The sequence below is a fragment of the Nicotiana tabacum genome, chromosome 4 (assembly GCF_000715075.1).
Source record: "Nicotiana tabacum cultivar K326 chromosome 4, ASM71507v2, whole genome shotgun sequence".
NCBI classification, from domain to species: Eukaryota; Viridiplantae; Streptophyta; class Magnoliopsida; order Solanales; family Solanaceae; genus Nicotiana; species Nicotiana tabacum.
In genome coordinates this window covers 132,114,655-132,136,923 of record NC_134083.1, presented here as the reverse complement: position 1 = coordinate 132,136,923, position 22,269 = coordinate 132,114,655, and the positions used below count along the sequence as shown (strand labels likewise).

The following is a 22,269-nucleotide window of genomic DNA, read 5'->3' as shown; positions in this document are numbered from 1 at the left end:
CTCCGGAATCACAAAGCTCTGAAGAAAACCACTCGGTCTCTGATGCTCGTATTTCACCTGTTGATAGTCCAAACACCGAGCAACATACTCAACAACATTCTTCTTTATCCTCCGCTACCAATAGTGTTGCCGTAAATCATGTTACATCTTCGCGACCCCCGGATGAATGGAATACCGTGAATTGTGGGCCTCCTCCAGAATCAACTCTCGCGACTCATCCACATTTGGAAGACAGATCCGACCATGAAGCCTCAATACCCCATCATCATCAATAGTAACCTCCTTAGCATCACCATGTTGCACCATATCCCTTAGGACAAAAAAGTGGGGATCATCATACTGACGCGCCTTGATGTGCTCAAACAAAGACGATCGTGATACAACACAAGCAAGTACCCTGCTAGGCTCCGAAATATCCAACCTCATGAACTGATTAGCCAAAGCCTGAACATCCAATCCTAATGGTCTCTACCAAACTAGAATGTATTCAAGACTTTCCATGCCCTCATCATTCCTACTCAAAGCATCGGCCACCACATTGGCCTTTTCCGGGTGATAAAGAATGGTGATATTATACTCCTTTAGTAGTTCCAACCACCTCTGTTGCCTCAAGTTTAGATCTTTTTGCTTGAATAAGTGTTGGAGACTTTTGTGATCCGTGAACACCTCACAAGACAAGTCATAAAGATAATGCCCCCAAATCTTGAGCGCATGAACAATGGCTGCCAACTCCAAATCGTGTAATGGTTAGTTCTTCTCATGGGGCTTCAATTGACGCAAAACATAAGCAATAACTCTAACCTCCTGCATCATCACACATCCAATGCCAATCCATGAAGCATCACAATAGACTGTATAAGAATTCGATCTCGAAGGTAAAACCAGAACTAGAGTTGTAGTCAAGGAAGTCTTGAGCTTCTGAAAGCTCTCCTCACACTCATCAGACTACCTAAATGGGGCATCCTTCTGCGTCAATCTAGTCAATGGGGCTGCTATAGATGAAAACCCCTAATGGTAATCACACACGACCGATATACACGATCCACCATAATAGAATCACCCACTGGTGTAGATACATGAACAAACATATCTAAAGAATCACGAGGCATATCCAAATAACGAGCAAAATAGGATGACACATAAAAGTAAGTGGAACTAGGGTCAAATAACACTAGAGCATCCCTGTGGCACACTGAAACAATGCATGTAATCATAGAGTCGGAAGCAACTGCCTCTGGCCTGGCGAAAAATGCATAGCAACGAGCCTGACCATCGCCTGATCGACCTCCCCCTCTAGGGAGACCTAGAACTAACTGAGTCCCACCCCTAGCTAGCTGTACGAGTGGTATAGCTACTGGTGCTGAAATCATAGACTGCAAGCTCTACTGTGAGACCCTACTCAGAAGTTTGGGGCAATCCCTCTTGAGATAACTCAAGTCTCTACACTCAAAACAACCCCTCATCTAAGAAGCTATTGACCCTGATAATCAAAATAATTGCCTCTAGAACCCTGAGCAGATAGAGCACGGTAAGAACTCTATGCCTGTAGTGCACTAAATGTTGACTGAATTGGGTGAGCACAGTATGAACTATGGCTAACTGAAGAACCACGAGAAATCTGACGAGCTGCCTGGGCTGGCCTAAAAGGATGACCTCTGTTATAATGTGACTGGCCTCCAGATGAGGCACTGCTAATACCACCTAAACCACATGGCCTCCCGCTCCTCCCGCTCGAGCCTGCGAACCTGCTCCAAACATCTAGCAATATCAACCACCCGGTCAAACCTAGCATCTGTCTTGGCCTCTCGAGCCAAACTGTAACATCGACCATAGTTGAGACCATCAATGAACCTCCTGGTATTCTCCCTCTCAATGGGAACTAACCATACTGCATGACATGCCAAATCTGTGAATCTTATCTTGTACTAGGTCACAATCATATCCCTTTTGCATAGCTGCTCAAACTCCCTATGCAACTCTTCTCTACGATTTTGAAGGACAAACTTCTCTAAGAAGAGAACTGAGAACTGATGCCATGTAAGTGGTGCTGCTTCAGCTAGCCCGCCTGACTCATAGGTCTACCACAATCTGTAGACTGCCCCTATTAGATGAAAAGTAGTAAAGGTAACTCTAGTGGTGTCCACAATTCCTATTGTGCGAAGGATCCGATGACACTGATCCAGAAAACCCTAAGCGTCCTCTAACTCTCATCCACTGAACTCGGGAGGATCAAGCCTCTTAAGTTGTTCCAACCTTTTTTGCTCCTCATCAGTCATAGGGTGACTAAGCTCGGCCTGAGCAACAACAACTGGCTGAACTAGTAACACTCCTGGTGTTTGGTAACCCTAAGCTAGCTGCTCTGGTGTACGGGCAGCGGGAGTCTTGGCTCCCCCCGGCCTATGAGGTAGCTGGTGCAACTGGTAGCGTGCCTACCTGAACCAAGCTCGTGCACACGCTCAAGATCTGAGCCAACGCCTCCTGAAGACCAAGTATAATAATGGGCACCACCGGTGTCTGAGCTGGTCCTACCGGCTCAACAGTATACGGAACCTGCCCCTCCACTAGAGCGACTGGTGGTTCCATAGGTGCTGCTCCAACTATAGTGCGAGCCCCACCTCGGCCCTGGCCTCTCGCGGCCCTCACTGATGGTACCGGTGGCTGCCCGCCTGATCCAATTGAATGTGTCCTCACCATCTGTGAGAGAATAGAAGTGTAAATGTTCAAATTCCATAATTAATAAATTTACACGACAATAATGCAAGAAAGTGAAGTTTTTCCTAACAGTTTGGTAGCCTCTCGAATATAAGTACCGAAGACTCCGTACCGATCTTTAAGACTCTACTAAACTTGCTCATAACCCATAGAATCTATGAATCTAGGGCTTTGATACTAGCTTGTCACGACCCCAAAACTACCAACCGGCCATGATGGAGCCTAACTCCCTTGTTAGGCAAGCCAAACCTAACAAAAGAGAAATATAAATACTGAATTAACAGGGACAATACAAGTATGAGTCCAATTAACATAAATAAATGTGTCGTTACATAACAAATCCCCTAGAACTGGTATATACAGAGTCGTGAGCTCTAAAACAGAAATACAAGTCTGAAATATAAATAACCATACTGTCTAAATGAAAGACAACAGTACAAAAGAAATATATATGCTTTTGCTTGTCGCTTTAGTATTTTTACCTTTGAAACCATAAATAAGCCCAGGCAACAAGCCTCGACTACTGGTGACTGGCCCAACACCTGAATCTACACAATTAAGTGCAGAGTGTAGTATGAGTATAATCGACCCCATATACTCAGCAAATATCATAACTAACCTTAGCGAGGTAATAGAAACAGGAATTATAACTGATACTTGCCATAACATGTACAATTCATAAATCCGACAACTACGGAACAATAATATGATCAAGTTATAAATCACATAAAGAACCACCTTCGTGCACCCAATTACCTAACGTACTCTGTTCAGTCAATTGTCCAGCATATAAAGAAGATATGCAAATAAATTAGGTAAATAACCAAGGAAATTACAAGTAAAGATGAAATACAATAACCAAATCAAATACTAGCTAGCTTTTCCTCAGGATTTGATTAGTCGTACCAAACCACTGATCAGTTTTCCTCAAACCGCGTGTACACCATCAAGAAGGAACATAAGAGGATGACCCTAAGGGGATAGATCCATATCCACACGATGCACGGACAACTCACGTGCTAATAATATCAACTGTACGGGCAACTCACGTGCTGCATAGATAACTCATGTGCCAATAATATCAATATCTCGGATCTGCACGGATAACTCACGTATTGTACGGACAACTCACATGCCAATATCACAATCCGCTCGGCGTGGTCATAGGCTCAATATCACAATTCGCACGGTGTGATCACATGCTCAATATCATAATCTGCCCGGCATGATCACAAGATCAATATCACAATTCACCCGGCGTGGTCACATGCTACCACTCCAAATCCATATCACACAAAAAGCAGATATACAAAAATGCATGTACATGATCAATAAACATCAAATTTTATACTCCTGGACTAGTATAAATGACATGTTAAGGTGTATGCATGTGCAAAGTGTGCTATCATAGCTCAATCAGGCAAATACATTACGAAGTATCAATTATCAGGTTCAATCAGGAGAGTAATCTCAAATATAGTACAAGTAGCTCATAAAAGGGGTACAAATAGGAGAAACATCATAACATGAAGCTTGTCAATCAACTCAAGGCATATCATAGCCTAAGCACTACCTTAAGCATGGATAAATACCTCGGTACACACACTTGAGCTCAACCCCACATATGTGCGCCACCTATAGCACTTAGCTATCACAAATAATTCAGGCAATTAGTGCGTCAACCAAGTTTAGGTAAGATACTTACTTTAAGCAAGCCAAATCAGTACTCTAAGAAACTTCCTACGTGATTCAACCTCTAGACGACTCAAATCTAGCCAAAATAACTTAATATCATCAATAAAAGCAATAGCAAAGAATTCAAAGTGATAAGGTTAAGATCTTGAATCAAGTATGCAAGTCAACCCAAAAAATTAATCCCGGACTCATACCCCGGAACCCGACCAAACTCACAAATTTTGAACACCCACTCCAATACGAGTCAAAATATATGTATTTTATCCAATTCCAATCTCAAATCGACCTTCAAATCTCACTCTCCAAAATTATAGTCTAAAACCCCCCAAATTCCACCTTAAATTAATACAAATTAGGTGTAATAATCTGTGGGTAATCAATATCTAACACCAAAATCAAGTAAGGATTACTTACCCCTTCAATTGTGATGAAAAACTCTTCAAATATTGCCTCCAACCGAGCTCCACAACTCCAAAAATGAGAAAAAGATTAAACCTTTCGATATAAGCATTCTACCCAGTTAATCCGTATCTGCGGTCACTTAATCACTTTTGCGGTGCCGCTTCTGTGGTAAAATGACCGCATTTGCGATCCCCTCCAAGCACCCGACCTACTGCTTCTGCGGTCACCAAGTGCACCTGTGCTTCCGCTTCTACGGACTCCTAGCCGCACTTGTGGCTTCACATTTGCGTCCCAGCTGCCGCATCTGCAGTCCCTGCACCTCCAACCCAAATCGAGCACTTGCACAACAATGGCCGCATCTGCGGCCAAACCCTCGCAGATGCGAAAATACCAGAAGCACATAAATCCTCAGCAATGCAACATAGTCCAAAAGTGATCCGAAATTAATTTGAAACACACCCAAGGCCTGCGGGACCCCATCCAATCACACCAACCAATCCCCAAAACACGAACCTACTCGAGACCTCAAATCACCCCAAACAACATCAAAACTATGAATCGCACTCCAATTTAAGCTTAAGGAACTAATGAACTTTCAACTTTCAATACTCGTGCCAAACCATATCAAACCAACTCGGAATGATCTCAAATTTTGCATACAAGTCCTAAATGACACAACAGACCTATTCCAACTCCCGGAACCACAATTCGAACTCGATACTAACAAAGTTAACCCTCGGTCTAACCTATTAACCTCTAAACCTTAAACCTTCCAACTTTTGTCAATTCAAGCCAAAATGGCCTAGGAACCTCCAAATTCAAATCCGGACATACGCCTAAGTCCAACATAACCATACGAAACTATTGAAACCATCGAAACACTATTCTGAGGTCGTCAACATAAAAGTCAAATTCCGGTCAACTCTTATAACTTAAGCATACAACCTTGGGACTAAATGTCCCAATTCACTCCAAAACTTTCCCGAAACTAAACCAACCACCCGGCAAGTTACATAACCACAAATACACATATCTAAGGCATCAAACATGGGAAAAAGAACTAAAATACTCAAAACGACCGATCGGTCGTTATATATATAACTTTACAACTTTTTGAATACCCGTGTGTCCAACTTAGAGCCTGAACGTGGATGTAATACATATTTTATCTTCTGGGGCATTACAAAATTTTATCCCGGGTATTTATGCCAAGTTAATAAATGTAAAATATATATTTTGCATTTACATATGCATTTTTGTTTTGTTAATGATTGGTAATTATTTAGACGAGTGTAGGTAAGTTTTTACAAATCAACACTATGCGGGCTTTCAACCTTGCTTTTCTCTCGCTGAGATTTTGATCACTGCCATTTTCTTCTTTTTGTTTTTTCGAGTAAGAGATTGATTAAAGAAAATAAATTGGCACTGATCACTGCCATTTCCACTCTTCCAGAGCTTTTTCTCACCTTTTTCCTCTCCACTAATAACACTAATGGCGGAATCCGATGAAACACCGTCACCGGCGACGACACCATCCACCGCTCCAATATACATTCACCCACGCAGGGAGCCATTTGAACACGGCCTATTACCGATCCCGAAGCTAATCTTCACCGACGGAACACAAACCCTAGGTCCAATTAAGGACAAGCTATTATCCTCCCTTTCCTCCTCCGAGTCAAGTACTACGCACCAACGCGTTAACACGGAATCCATTGCTGAGTCCCTTCAGATCTCGCCCGAACACGCTCGCCTCGTCCTCGAAACCATTGCTTGCGTTCTTCACTCCGATTCGGACCCTCTCGTTACTGCTAAGCCCTCCGAGGTCGGCTCTGTTGGTGTTAATGTGTTTGATTTGGTTGTATTTTTGTACATTCAGAGTTACAAAAGGTTGCTTCCTAAAGGACATAAGGATTCAGCTGCTGTAGCTGATGTTTGGCCTTCTACTTCGGCTTTCGACGGGTTCTTGTCTGCATTGTCGCCGTTGCAGGTCAGGACATTGTTCAAAACTCGGCATTTTTGTGATGTGTAGTTTCTAAATTAGAGTTTAAGTTATATAAACATAAAGAATTGTTTACATTATCATGTCACCAAAGGGTAAGCCTTCTTAAATGTGGGATTTATACTCCTGAAAACAAGACTAATTACCTGGTAAAATAGGTAAAAGGTGGCTTGATGGTGTAAAAATTCCTTACATTGTGGTATATATAACTTAAAACTCTTCTAATTATCATTGATTTGATTTGTCTGGTGATGGTGTAAAAATTCCTTGCATTGTGGTATATATAACTTAAAGCTCTTCTAATTATCATTGATTTGATTTGTTTAGTGAGTTTTCTTTGCATTTTTGGTTATTTATTGGAAGCTTTTAGTTGTAGTTATGGTTTTTGTAATAGGATTTAGATAATATGAAGAAGTTGTAAGATGAAATGTTTACCATGTTGAAAAGAACTTGAGAACTAATAAAGTTTTGTACTTGGTGTCAAAACTTTATACTAAGTAGAATAATATATATCTAGTAGAAAAGTTTTAAAATACTAGTTTATACTAAGCTGTAGGCGGAAAGAGTAGTGGTGGATGTTGTGGCCCTATGCAGATCTACGATTTGAACTTTATGGGTTCGGGATTCTAGGATAGACCTCAGTGCTAATAACGGGGTTCATAATTAAATATTTGTACATATTAGTGGATTTCTTAACACATATTTCGGATCTAGGCCAAAGCTTTTGGGTTTGACCGAACCCATAGCTAACACCGTGGATCCTCCCTGGTCCTATGCATGGAATTTCATAAAATTGTAGATAGGCCTATGGTTGTGCAAGTTTGCTTTCTTTTGATTCTTGGCTCTTGATGAAGGATGCTTCCCCGGGAAAGCTATAACATGAGTTTTCTATTCTGTTTTTTGTTTGGTAACTGGGAAGCTTAACAATTGCTGACTTACATTTGTAAAATGTTAAAGTTCATTCCAGGGAACTTCAAATATTTATGTAGTAGTTTTTAAGTCATAGGTTCCAAGCTTTGCTATAGCTTTTTCCTGAAGGGTAACAACAATTTGTTACAGTTGTTTCATAAGCCACTAACTTCATTTCAGCTATGCGTAATTCTCGATGAAGTACAGCTTAGGCTTGAGGCTTAGAGTGTTAAAGTGGTTAAGTTTCTTGTTTCTCCTAAGAGGCATGGTCTAAAGACTATACGTGAACTTGGAAGAAGCGAGATCTATTCAACTGAACTATTTCCAGTATTTTGCCTGTCATTGAGTCGTTTACAATTTATAGCAGAAATTGTTCCTTCATATTCTCGTTTTTCTGACTATGTTAAATGACTCCCCTTCTTGATCTTAACGAGTCTGTTTTCTTTATTTGCGCTATTCATTTAAATAGTGTGGCATGTACCATGAAACACACGTTGAACTGCTGTGTAATAATAACCAGAAGATTTGTTTCTATCATTGCAGCTTGTACGTAGCAATAGTCGACGAAATATGCCATCACAATCTGATGAAGAGGCTCATCAGTTATCCTATTTACAAAAGCACCTGGAAAACATTCTGTCTCTTTTGTCAGAGGCAGTAGAAGGAGAGGGCGACGAAACACTGGTTTGTGAATTTCATACTTCATGTTTATAACACCCCTCTTGTTATTCAACATACATGGTTTAGCTGATATCCTATGATTTCAACATGCAATGCTAAAAATAAAAATAAAGAATTCTAAGGGAGTTGACGCGGTATGGCCTTGGATTCTATGCGGTTTTAAGTTGTCTTGCAAGATGGGGTGTGAATGTTTGAGAGAGAAACAATGCGAATACAAAAGAGTTGGGAGGAACATAAATTTTTATGGTTAACTGCTACAACTAGAAAGAAACTGAGGTGCAGGTGGGGAGGTTTGTATGCCTGGCAATACTAATGGAAAAATCCACTGGTGAATGATGTATAACATCGGGCGTTGTTTTCCCCCCTGCATCTACATGCTTGCCACTTGTATCGATGTAGAACAGCTTCCTTTCAAGTTTTTGCTTTGCCTTTCTTAGACCCACTTGATTAACAGGTTAAAGTTTTTGCTTTACCTCTCTTAGACCACTTGGTTAGCAGGTTCAGGTTTGATTTGTTGAATTACTTTTGTCCTGGTCTTTATAAATCATGCTTATGCAGTAAGACATTAACTATGCATCCAATCGATGAAAAAGATGTAATTATATTTGCGTTCATGTTACAGAGTCAACAGATATATTAACTTTTTTAGTATCATGTAAAGTTCACTTTTCTTTCCTATGAGGTATCTTGGAAGGTTTGGATTGTCAAATGGGTTGGTTGGGCTCGAAGCTCGACAAGTCTGTCCATTAAGATCAGGATTCAGCCTTAGGTGAGTGTGAACTTAGCCAAGCGTGAGAATAAAGTTCAAGCAAGTGTGGGCCAGGACAAGTTCAACGCCCACTTCAACTTGTTCACTAAATAGTATGATTACTTCTAGTTTGCTTATGTGAATGTTATATGACAATTTGACTGGATAAAGAATTTAAGAAAGAAGGAAACTTTTGACAGATAAGCTAAATGTGTATAAGATGCCCAAAGTACCCTTACCTTCTTGTGATCCGAAAGATGCTATGTCATTCCTATAAGAGTATTTTATTATATAAGAATATGTTATTAAGGTAAAATGAGAATACCACAAGTAAATAGGTTCATTAGAAAAAGGTGTCAATCTTTTTGGAACATGCTAAAGAGGAAAGAGTGTCACATAAAATCGAATCATGTGAGTAGTTCTTTGTTTAATACTTCAATAAATAGTTAGTACTCTCTTTATCCTGTATATAGAATTTAATATCATGTAGCCCCTTCTGGTAGTTCTAAAATTATTTCTACATTCTCTAGCCTAGGTTTATATGCTGTATTATCTATGTCTAGGCTCAGGTTGACCATAGAGTTTCATTGTTTAGAAGTTTCTTTTGGCGTCAAGTACAGTTTACAAGGTTAGTTACAGTGGAGACGGATGGATTTACGTGGGAGGGATGCATGAGATTGTTTCTAGAAAGTAAGATAGTTTTTATTGTGAATATGTTCCGTTTTCAAATCATATTTACCAGTATCAAAGTGGGTTTTGTTTTCAAATAATATTTTCTGTTTCCAAATTCTATTTACCAATATCATGGCTAGTAATGGTGACTGGACGCTTTTTGTAGAAAATCATGTCCTTGTAAGTTTATATACGTGGGTACACTGCCTCGTACGTAGGATTTCCCCATCAAGTGACTAAACTTATTAACCAATCAAAAAATTTACCAATAGCCTAGAATATATCATTCATGGGAATCATCAAACTGTAGAGGTCCATCACCATGTATGAGATATCCTACTCCTCTTTAAATATTCGGGCCTGATACTTATGTGATTTGAGGATTTGACATGAGATTAGCACAGTTAGCCTCGTCATAGCTGATGATACTGAACCCTGGCCTTGTTGGATAGTTGTAGATATCACTGAAATTCATAATCATCATCCCCAACATTTTTTTCTTTCGGTCTATGTTCAAGCTCACGTCTTCTCTGGGAACATGAACATGACATTTTACATTTTAGTGATGCTAGTCTCAAGAACAATCTAGATTAAGCAGCAGTGCTACATGAATTTTAAAACGTCCTCTATATCACAAAGGAGGCACGCCTGATCTTAGGTTATCGATCAAACAAGCTAATTGAGATAAGTGAAGACGATTGATCGACTTGTCGAAGAAAGAAAAAGAATGGAGATTATAGTTACTTGGTCACGCAGTTGAAATTTGTGTAGCCTCTGATGTAGAACCCTGAGAGAGCATGTGTGAATATCCCATCTCCAAATTGGCATTTGATGGAAATGATACTTCCAAGTAACAAAATGTTATTTATTGGGTGCTGTTGGTAGAGTCTGTCGTTTTTCTTTGATGAGTAAAAGGAGAGTCTGTCCTTTAACTATGTGGAAGAAGGTATATGAACGGGGGAGTCTCGTGAGGTACATAGTGGAGTATTTTCTTTAGAATTTGGCAATTTCCAATGCACTTAATTCCCATGCATCAAATTTCACAGGTTGTGTAAGGATAATGGCCGTTAAATGGATTCTAACTGCAGATATGCCAGCCATATGCACTTTTTGTCAGTCTGGAACTGAGTGCACATGATGTTACCTGTCAGGCCTTCTTTTCCAACTTTTATGCCTCGTGATAGAATTCTTCCTGGCTGACGATTGGGGCCCTCTCTAATGAACTTGGGGTAGTTATGATGCCCTCTGTTATGCTGATTTCTACGATATTGTAGGATCTAAGAAAAACAAAATTCCCCTAGTAATTGCAATTTGTGAAACTCTCAGTGACAACTGATGCCAGGAAGTTTAGAAACTGAAACATCTATTGCTGAACCTGTTGCCTAAATTTATGCCTGTTTGCAGCCATTTCTCTTACCTTTGTGTCATAGAGTACTGGGTAAAGATATGCTGTAAAGCTGACCAATTAGTGTAATTCCTTTAGGTTCTGTCCGCAGAGAAATTTGAGCATCTTGGTTTTCTATTCTATTTTGGTGAAAAGGGATCTGAGAGAATCCCATTGAGTCAGAATGCCCCATTTTTTGCCAATTCAGATCCAGACATGCCAGCTGTTCCTGTTCCTGCAGCTCAAGTACATGATTGGCTGCTACAAAATATAGCGTCTGCTCTGGAACGCATTACTGAGAGGGCTTCTGCCAAGGAAAATGGACCAACCAGTGCCATCGACCAGGATGTGCCAATGGCTGATGTCTCTGCAAGTTCAGTAAAGAGTTCATTGAGTCCTAGAGGCCCAAATTTCATTGAGGGAATCTCGAAAACATCATATGTACGTCAGCAGAATGATCTTAAAGGCTCTTCTGTGAAGGTAAATTTTAACTTACTTTATCTTATTGTTTTTATGCTAAAACGTAATTTTACCTATAAAAAAAAACTGAATTTATTTTATTGTTGTTAAAGATATAAGTTGCATGATTCAATATAAATTGATACTGCTTCTGTGAGACAAGTATTTTGTCGGTAGCACGGGAATCTTTCCTTAGTCTTTAATATTTCGATCTGGTCTCTAGAATTTTTAAAATAAAATCACCCCAGTGGTCTGATTCAAGGAAGCTTATTCTGAATGTGCTTCTTTTGCCACCATTTTAATGCATGTTCTTGGTTTTAAATTGAATCATAACTGTGCCTGAAGTATTTATAATTTGTTGGTGCTTTCTGTTCTAGAAGAGACAGGATTCTGTCTTGCCCATTTGTGAAGTTATATCAAGATATAATATCGTCAAAATGGAGCTACTTTCTTCTACAAATGTCAGGCATAAAATATCTGGAGTTGGTTTTATTGCAATCAGAATAGTAAAGATTCTATTGCAATCAGCTTTTGCACCATAATAATACTGAATTCGACCCGTTCTTGTGTTGATATCCAATCGCTCTCTTCTTGGTAGAGTTTCTGATAAAAGGTCCACAATTCCCTTATCGAAGTCCTGTTCCTCTGTGCATTACCTGTCATCAATGGGTATCCTTCCAGTATAATCCTCCTCCTTGAATTGGAAACACAGTAATGTGGAGCTTAGTTACAGTGCAGTTTGGCTAACATTCCGTATTTTTAAAAGAACATCAGACAATTGGGCTGGAACTTAAAGAATACAAACTTCAGACACAGCACACAGATAATAAGATGCTGCACGGATGCTCCAGAACACCATTTTTATTGAAGAATTTTAATTTCCAGTAATGTGCTGTAATCTGTGTATGTGCGCACTTGTCTTTATGTTCTGATGTTTGTTCTCATGATCAATGCTATCGTGAAGTTGGAAAACTAGAATTATCTATAAAGATTCTAATGTAGAAGAACTGTCTTTATATGTTTGTTACTTTGTTATATTAATTTAATATCTGAAGCTATTAATATTAATTGTGCACTTGTCCCAAAAAGGGCTAAATATTCTAAGTTAACAGCAAGGAGAATTCCTCTTACATGGCATCATGTATCTGAGAATCTGCTTGCTTAATAGTTAATTCATTGAAGTAGTTTTCTGTTGGCAACTTATTTTGGGGCCTCTTTGGTTTCGTGTCTAACTGATCAGCAATAGCTTCAACATATGTCTGGAATTCTGGCTGTTGTTTGATTTATTTTTTTGACAATTTTAAAGCATTATTACTCATGTGTCCTAGGGGCTAGTGTGTCAAGATACAAGTCCCCTGTCAGTTTGGCGATAGATCGTTCGAGGCTAGAAGAGAAATGTACTCTCAGAGTATGTGGAAAATGATAGGAAGAAGTTTTGGATAAGTTGTTGGTATAGGGCTTTACTAGGGTATTAAGTGAAAGGCAATAGATGCGACAGAGCGACGTGCACGGAGTACACGATGATACTAAGGAGTGGTCTTGGATGTGAAGCAAAAGAGTGGATTGGAAAAGTAGAAAAATTGCATAAAACTGAGAATTCGGTACTGACACTAAAAGCTACAAAGCGAATAACATGTTAGGACAAGTTAGAAAAGAGGGAGCATGAAGCTTAGAAATTACTGTTAATATACAATAGAAGGAAATAGATAGTTACTTGAAGAAAATAGCAATCGGAAGTATAAATGTGTCTAAAGGCTAGGGCCTTCATCATTTTCCTTTACTTGTCAAAATAAGGGGGGGCTAGGGCCTTGACCTCAAGAATTGTGGTGGTTGAATGAAGTAGTCAAATAGTTGTTAAAGAAAAAAAGAGTTATACAGGAAGTTACCTACAACAGAAGATGGATAAGTCTTTAAAGAGTTATCGAGTTAAGAGAGAAATTGAGGTATGTGATTAGCAAACGGTGAGGTGCAGCTTTAGATGGTTTATACAAAAGTTGATGCGAAAAGGGAGAAAGAAATGCATAAGTTGATACAACAGGGGAGAGGATAAAGACTTTGGACCAAGTTCAGTATGTTAAAGATGACTGTCGACAAGGTTTGACAAGAGACAATGAGATTAAAGAGAAAATGAAGATGCTATAGCAATCAATTGCTCAACAGAAATCACAATGATAGCTTTATAGATCTTCGTACATTTGTGACAAAACCTTAGTTACATTTGTAGAGGTCTAATGAATTAAAGGATGACATGAAAATGGTTTAAAAACCTGTGATCCTGATAATTGTGAAGTGCTTGGAGAGATATGCATAGTTAAGATTATCCCAACTATTTTAATGTTATATTAAGGAGTAGAAAGTAGCCAAACGAGTGGGGTATCCTTCATTTAGAATTGCGAGACATTCAAAATTGTGAAAACTATCTCTGATATTAACTTATGAATCATGATGGAATGTTATTGAAGATTGATGATCATAAATTTAGAGATTAGTGGAGGATCAATTTAGATTTATGCATCGTAGATCTACAACATAGTTGTATTTCTGATAGGAAAGTTGATGAAAGAGGAAGAGGAAGAGGATCTCAATGATAGTAGTTGCGCTAAATAAAGCTTATAATAGAAAGCAAAGAAAAGCCCTTAGGTTGATGCTTGAGATGAAAGGAACTCATATCAAATATATATATGTCATGAAGGATATGTATGATGGAGCGATCACTATTGTGAAAATGGCGAAGAGAGATATAGAGGAACTTTCGTGGATTTATACCAGGAATCTGGCTTGTGCCCCTATTTGTTTACCTTTGTTGTGGATGAGTGAACTAACTTGCCCTGGTTTTAAATGATTTAACTGTAGGTATATAGATAAGGTTCCTTGGGCAGTCTGGTGCAATAAGCTCCCGTTATGCGCGGGGTCCGGGGAAGGGCCGGACCACAGAAGTATATAAGATAAGGTTCCTTGGTGCATGTTTTTTTTTGCGTATAATATTCTGTCAATTAAGAAACAAGTGAGGTAATCAATCAAAAAATGGTATTATGTAGAAGCACCCTTAAGAATTGGGGTTTTAAGATATGTAGTAGTAAGATAGAATATAGGTACCACAAGTTTTTCGTTCACGTGAAGGTAAAGTGATATTTGATGCGATTGTAATGCTTAAATGCAGACAATTCACATATTTAGGCCAGTCATTCAAGGGAAAAAGGCATGACAGAGAAAGATGTTTTATTTTAGATCAGAACACAATGGTTGAAATAGATGAGTGTGATGGAACTCATGGAAGTAATACGCAATTGAAAGATGCCTACCGAAGTAACAAAGTAAGTTTCATTGAGCAATTTTGAGACCAATAATATAGTGTGAGGGTGAATGTTGGGCTTTTGGGAAACTTGGGCTTTTGAGGCCCAACATATCAACAAGATAATCGTCTTAGACAAGTTGTACATGATTCAACAAGATTAAAAATGACTGCATCCGATAGAGGATGCAAATAGTAGAGATAGATGGCAAAAGAAAGGTCACGTGAGATAGTTTAGCCAAGGCTTACGGACATCCATATGCATTAGTTTCATTTGTGCGCGACACAATTATGAGTGAAGGTGCTAAAAAGAGATGAGGTAGATCTAAAATTACCTCGACAAAAATTGTTATGAAAGACCTGCTATCTCTTGGGATTAATGTGACTTAGTTAAGAACTTATTGTGGAAGCAAAGGATCCATATAGGCAATACCAACTTGCATTAAATCTCAGTTGTCGTTTCACTTGTATTAGGTCTAGTGCTTGCCAAGAGCTTTTTAGTTTTCTTAGAACCCAGTATATAAATGTGGTTTAGAAAACCTCTAGTTTAGAGAATCCCTTAAGAATGAAATGGACCCGTGTAGAGGGCTCATATAGCCAACCGCAATTAGTTTGGAATTGAGTCATGATTGATTGGTCAATTGAAAGCCAATCTCATAAAAAAAGAAAGCTATGTCTTTAGGATGGAAATGGTTGATCAGCTTGTATGTGCTTCTTTAGCTATGCGCTCAGACATTAATAAAAGGGCAGCCCAATGCATTAAGCTCCCGCTATGCGCGGGGTCCGGGGAAGGGCCGGACCACAAGGGTCTATCGTACGCAGCCTTACCCTGCATTTATGCAAGAGGCTGTTTCCACGGCTCGAACCCGGCTCAGACATTAACGTCTTTGGTAAATCCCAACTTAGTCTCAACTCCCAAAACCTTGTGAGGCTGTTACAGTTGTGGGCTAATGTTGTGGAGTAAAACATGAAATGACTTTGCATTGGTAAAATCTTTAGCCTTTCTTTTTGCCTTGGTTAAAATGAATGTCGTATGTTCTTTAGGTAATGCTTTGGGCTTGTAATCCAACGACGACAATAATTACTTCCTCCGTTTTAATTTATTTGTCTTAGTTTGGCTTGGCACAAAATTTAATAGAGAGGAAGACTTTTGAAACTTGTGGTCTTAAGTATGCCATAATATTTGTGTGGCTATAAAACTTTTGAAACTTGTGGTCTTAAACAAGTCATAGCATTTGTGTGGCTATAAAAGCTTCCCATTAAGGAAATATAAAAATGTGCCATCTTTTTGAAACGGACTAATAAGGAAATACTGCTAATCTTTTTGAAACAGAGGGAGTATTTGTCAGTCCCAAACAAGTTGGGGACTTGTAATCCAATAAAAAATAATTCTGCAACATTCTATCAACTTCTCTTGTATGCTTTGTGCAGTCATCTAAATTAGTTTAAAAAGAGGGACTTTTACATGGATCTTGAAACTTTCTCCATTTCATTTTTCTTTTTTCTGCTCAGGTTGTCAATTGCCATGAATCAGTCATTTACATTTTAGCACCTCTGAAATATGCGACAGTATACGGATGCTCTGATGCAACCATTTTCCTGGGAGCTGTTGGCAAGGTAGGTTCCCTGAGAGTTCAGGAAGATTTGCGTGTTCCTTCTTAAGTTGGTATTCAGATTATCAATGTGCTTAAAATAACTATAGTTCTGCATTATGAACTACTTGTAAATTTTATCCGATATATGATGTATGTATATCATGCATTGTCCCCATTTATGGGAATACACTGGGTTTGTTGTTGTCGTTGTTGTTATATCATGCATTGTCATTTGTTTGTTTCCCACAATTATTCTATATACGTTTAAGCTGTAAAGTAGTATTCTGTTCTCCTGTGTAGAGCACATTCCAAGTTGCCAACGCTTGATGTAGTTGAAGGCTTTTATTCATGAAAAGCTAATTTTGTGAAGTATCTAGAAGTTTTAAACATTACTCCCTCCGGGCCACTTTAATTGATTTTTGGCTGTTTTCACACATATTAAGGAATTTACCTTTTAGCATTTAGTAACAATGAAATTGACGATATTAACCTTACTTTGTTCGTTGGAAATATAACAGATACTCCCAGGCTCTTTAGGCCAAGGGTAACTTTGGAAAAAAGAAGTTAATTCCTTCTTGATATCTTAAAAAATCAAATATTGTGAACCACAGAAAAAATGCCAAAAAATCATTTAAAGTGGAGCGGTGGGAGTATTTATTTTATATTCTTGGCGATAAAGATGCAAAGGCTTCTATATTTGATTAATCAATTGTCTGAGCTGGAAATTGACTAATTTAGGACATTGACAAATAATTTGATTTTGAAGGGATGCGATGACAGGTAACATTGGGCTTACCTTGTCAGAAAATTTGGTTTCTCTAAGGTTTAATTCAATTGGAGCAGTTTGGTTTAAGAATTCATTTAGTCTGTGCTGGCTTCAGCAGGAATTGTGAAAAGCAATTGTGGATTTTAAACTTTGTGAGAGTTTGTTGTTACCTGGGACCCAGAGATTTTAGATTTGCATTCTTGTTCTCTTCTCACGTTCATGCTAGGCATGGAAAAGTCAGCTAGACATACATGCAATAAGATGAAAAAGAAAGAAATTCATGCTTTATCAAACTGATGTTTTCTACTTTGTTGCTTTCTGCTGCCACTTAGAAGTCTATGCATGTTTCAAATTAGCCGTGATTTTGAAATCTCAATATAAAAACTAAACAGTTACCTGAGGTGTTTAATTTTTGGGTCAAGGTGTAATAAATACCACATAAACTATAGTTTCCGCTTGTCTTATGAGTTAATTGATTTATGACTGCATATGGTTCACCATTATGTGTCCGATTCTCTAGATGAAATATGAGCATTTCCCTTTGTAACGTCTTTTACAGGCTGTAAGAGTTGAGCACTGTGAACGTGTGCACGTGATAGCAGCGGCTAAACGTATCTGTATCGTCAACTGTCGTGAATGTGTATTTTTCCTGGGAGTAAATCAAACACCACTTGTTGTTGGTGATAACCATAAATTGCAGGTGAATCTTAAGCTTCTACACTGCTGCTGAATAAATTTCATCTTATTCCATGGATCACCAATTCTCTCATTTTATTTTTAATGCTTATATGCCACTCACTCGGTGGCATCGAACTTCACTGCAAACTCAGAATGTATCCCAAGAGTCCATTTTGCATTTGCTTTTGCTATCATTGATCTTACACTAGCATTTGTTCTTATTTGTTTTTATGACAAGTGGAAAATGACTAAAATACTAGCAGTTCTTGGTCTTGGGTCAGTTTTCATATCTGGATCCCTGCAAGAAAAAGGAGTTTCAAATAGACACCATGGCAGATACCTTATGAACCATGCAGCTCTTTGTTTAGGTAATCTGAGGGTCCTATCTGGGTGCAAACTGCAAAATATAAGCACCTGATCAGGAACTGTTTCTGTCACGTGTCAGACAACATGGGACAAGCACAATCGGAAATGTGGCTGTCAGTTTAGCACAATTGAGAGGTTTGGAAACCTATTTGGTTTGTGGTAATTTTCTTGAAATAGTTGAATAGTGGAGATAAATTTAAGTTGATTTCATTAAATGATGGAGCAGAATGTGTGCCTAGTGGAATTGACTGTCTGTTCAATTTAGAAAATCGAGATACTAAACTTTGGCATGAGGTATATATGGATAGCCAGAGGTGAAAAATTCAACTTTAGGGATTCTAGGTGTACTTTACTTTATATTACCAGGTCCAACTACGTCCCGCTTAAACCATGAACTAGTTGCTAACAATAAGGAAGCTAAGAAGTGATATTTGCAAAAGTCAAATGATGGATAGTCTAACTCCAACCACGATAAGTGAACTTCGAGTCACCAACGGAGTAAAGTGGGAAAATGCCACTGTTTGGCTTCTGGGTTGGGGGCTTTGGGGATGGATTTGGGGGGTGGGTGGGGAGGTTAGGGTTTACCATAACCCCCCCCCAAAAAAGGCGATTGATGCTGCAATGACCTGTGATATTATCTTCCGTACCTTTTATACCCATCTACTAAGTCGTCTACTAAATAGACGGTGCATCTTAATAGGTTTTATCTCGCAGCAGTAGTTTTTATTGGGCACATTGCTGCTAAGAATTCTTTGACTTCATGGCTCTTTTGCTTAAAGATCCACGTTTTGCGACTAAGTTGATTGCACTTAAGGATGTGGCCTAATGGTCAAAGAAGTAGGAGGAGAACCACTAAGTTCGAGATCCATATCCCAGGGAAGCAGAAAATGCTAGCAAAAAAGCCCATTTTGTGTGACGACTGATTTGGTCTGTTGGGATCGTTACCTTATTTCTCTTTCCCGTTATGCTCTTATTACTTGATAATCCTATTTTACCATTTACCCTGTTTTTTCATTTAACTCCACCCTATACCCTATTTTATCTTTATCATACTATAAGTTCTTCATTCTCATCTACTTTAGACATCTCTACCGCATATTTCAGATTCATTTGCTACTCTTATAACCAATTAGAAACCACAAGTATTTCTCTTTCTTACTTGTGCAATCAGACATCTCTACCACATATTTCAGGTTCATTTGCTACTCTTATAGCCAATTAGAAACCACAAGTATTTCTCTTTCTTAGTTCGTATGCAATTATTATGTACTAGTTCATGATTTCTCTTTTTTGTTTTTTAAAAAAACTTGGTGCAATCATTATTTGTCATAATTTTTGTTTGTCGTTGTTTGCTTTAGTATATGTTAAAAAACAGTAGCCAAGAAGGAAGTATATGGCTATTAGACATGAATTGCGATCAGACGTCTAATTCCTTGCAACTCTCAATCATAAGCATATTATCAGGAACACCAATATTTTAACCTTATCAAAAAAATTATCAGTAACACCAATATTTTTATGATTAATTTAGCGGTATTACCAGCGAAAACAACTACTAGTATATTTTACAACAAGGGTTTGTTAGTAAATTATCAATTATTATACAATACCATATAATGAAATCAAACAATAGAAATGTTACTTAACCACAAGAAAAGATACAATCTATTTGAATTTGTATCCACAAAATAATACAATACAATATAATACATTATAGAACTATAAATTATGAAGTGATGGATAACAACCATCCAAACAAGCTGTAGATGATTTCTTCTCATCTGTCTAAAGCCTTAGTGGGCGGATTTATCCGGTACCTGTGCTGGTGGGAGGTAGTAGGTACTCCGGGAATAATCGAGGTGCGTGCAAGCTGATTCAGACACCACCGTCATAAAAAAAATATTTTCCTAAGCTGACTGGGGCTTGGTTAATGCATTTCTTTCTATTTTTATTATCAGATGTAAGAGTTGACAGTAGAGTGTTCTGTGTTTTCTCATTATATGCATCTCCATTCTATTTATTGTGACAGTATGCTCCTAGCTTCAGAGTTAACAGTTCCACGGAATTTTAGATTCTGAGCGCCGTTCATGTTTCATGGTTTTATCAGGTGGCTCCATACAATACTTTTTACTCCCAGCTGGAGGAGCACCTGAATGTAGTTGGTATTGATCCAGCCATCAACAAATGGGATGAACCTGTGGCTCTTGGCGTTGTTGATCCACATGATTCGCTTTCACATCCTGCAGGTGTTTCTGATGTTCAGACTGAGTCCGCCAGTCGCATAGACCCCGATCAGTTCACTAACTTTTTGGTATGTTTAAACAATCTGGATGACGAGTTCATATTTGAGTTTTATTTTTCAATTTACATAGTATTGCTTCCATTTTCAATCGTCCTGTATCCTTGTTAGTTTCCGAAACTGAAATCTGTATTCTGTCAAAGGAACGTTTGTTGAAAATCTCTTGCTTTATGATTATGATTTGCATGCTAATAAGAACACATCTCCATGTCCACAGATTCCACACTGGTTTGAAGGTGAACAATCTGGGTCAACAAAAAACAATCCATTCCCTTTACCTGATGCTTACATGGCATCGCAGCAGAGAAGGGTAAGTTGAAAAACTTTTACTTCTTTTTTGTAATTATTTTGTATAACATTTGTTTACCCCATTGCCATTTGTTGTTCTTATGCCTTCAGTAGTACAGTCCATTCCATGTTCTAAAGGTTTTCGTGAGTTGTCAAACTTTTGCTTAATCGTCATTCATACTTGATGTTTCAGCAAAAAAACTTGGAGGAGATTAAGCAGAGCTTGCGGGAAGCTGAGCTTGAAGAGAGCCGGAAAAAGGAATTAACAACAGCTCTCCATCAGTGCTTTAAAGACTGGTTATATGGTAATTGTGATGGTTTAAACATTTCTGTGTAATGGAAACTAGTTTGCTCCTTCTCTCTCACCCATTCTCCCATAATTTGTCAGCTTCAGGAAATATACGGCAATTGTACTGTCTTCAAAATGATTAGACTTCTACAGAGGTCATGCAGCAGTATTGCAAAGACAGTAGCAGAAACACATGACTTTCCCTGTAGATTTCAGTTTCGCCACAGCAAGTTCCTCTTTTGCCATTTCTTTTGGTGCTTGAGGCAGCTGAGAGTTTTAATGCTATTGCCTGTGCACGCATGAACAAGTTCAAACTTTTGTACTGTTGTGCAGATTTAAGTTAGAATGGCTTTTTGTACTGTATTTCATTAAAGCAGAATGCATTCTCCTGTACTAATATGGTAGCTTGTATTTTTTACATTAGGTTCTCCATTTCGCCTGACTTACTAGGTTCTGAAATATAGCACTCTGTTTTAGCATTTGTTTGCTTTGGCTTGTTGGGTTCCTGTATACAAATAAGAGATGCAGAAGAGAGGCCAGTATTTTGTAGAACTGGTCACATAAACCCTGAAAAGAATCAATTTTGTATTCTAAATGCATTTCTGATAACCTGCATTTGTCTGCTCCTGCCCCCCCCAAGCGCCCGACCCCCAACAACATTTACTTTTGGGTTCTGCCAGTGATATGCTTGGACTTGCTTATACAGGTAACAGGATGCATACTTTGACTTGGTAACTATAGCATTGAAGGTGCTGTTGTCCAGTCCATCTCTTGTGATCTTGCTAATTGCGGTTTCTTTCCATCTGCCTACCGTTAGTCCTAGGAGTTATCTGATACATGTGTTGGTGAGAGTTGGCTAGCACCTGGTGAAATAGTCGAGGTGCGTGCAAGTTATCCCGTATATCAGCGCCACAAAAATGATCTTGCTATCCATTGTTTTGCTTTTGTTTATCATCTATGTTGAAACATTTGTTTGTATATACGTTTGGATGAGATGAACAATTCAGTTTATTGGAAAAGAGAGAATTGAAA

General features: G+C 38.5%; 1 protein-coding gene across 1 annotated transcript; it reads left to right on the top strand.

Moving 5' to 3' along the window:
• The first annotated feature begins 5,952 nt into the window (after window positions 1–5,952).
• Window positions 5,953–21,843, top strand: LOC107819873 (uncharacterized). Its single transcript, XM_075252447.1, has 9 exons — window positions 5,953–6,799; window positions 8,264–8,404; window positions 11,305–11,685; window positions 16,469–16,573; window positions 17,877–18,017; window positions 20,469–20,672; window positions 20,878–20,970; window positions 21,142–21,253; window positions 21,337–21,843. The coding sequence occupies exons 1-9, from the start codon at window positions 6,302–6,304 to the stop codon at window positions 21,378–21,380; spliced, it is 1,719 nt and encodes a 572-aa protein (XP_075108548.1). The 5' UTR covers window positions 5,953–6,301; the 3' UTR covers window positions 21,381–21,843.
• The last annotated feature ends 426 nt before the right edge of the window (window positions 21,844–22,269 follow it).

What these genes read in the sequence shown, in the direction of transcription:
- LOC107819873 (XM_075252447.1), top strand. Translation starts at nt 6,302, where the DNA reads ATGGCGGAATCCGATGAAACACCGTCACCGGCGACGACACCATCCACC. An exon ending in GAGAGGGCGACGAAACACTG is followed by an intron (nt 8,405 to 11,304) that starts GTTTGTGAATTT and finishes TAATTCCTTTAG; the next exon opens with GTTCTGTCCGCAGAGAAATT. An exon ending in TCCTGGGAGCTGTTGGCAAG is followed by an intron (nt 16,574 to 17,876) that starts GTAGGTTCCCTG and finishes CGTCTTTTACAG; the next exon opens with GCTGTAAGAGTTGAGCACTG.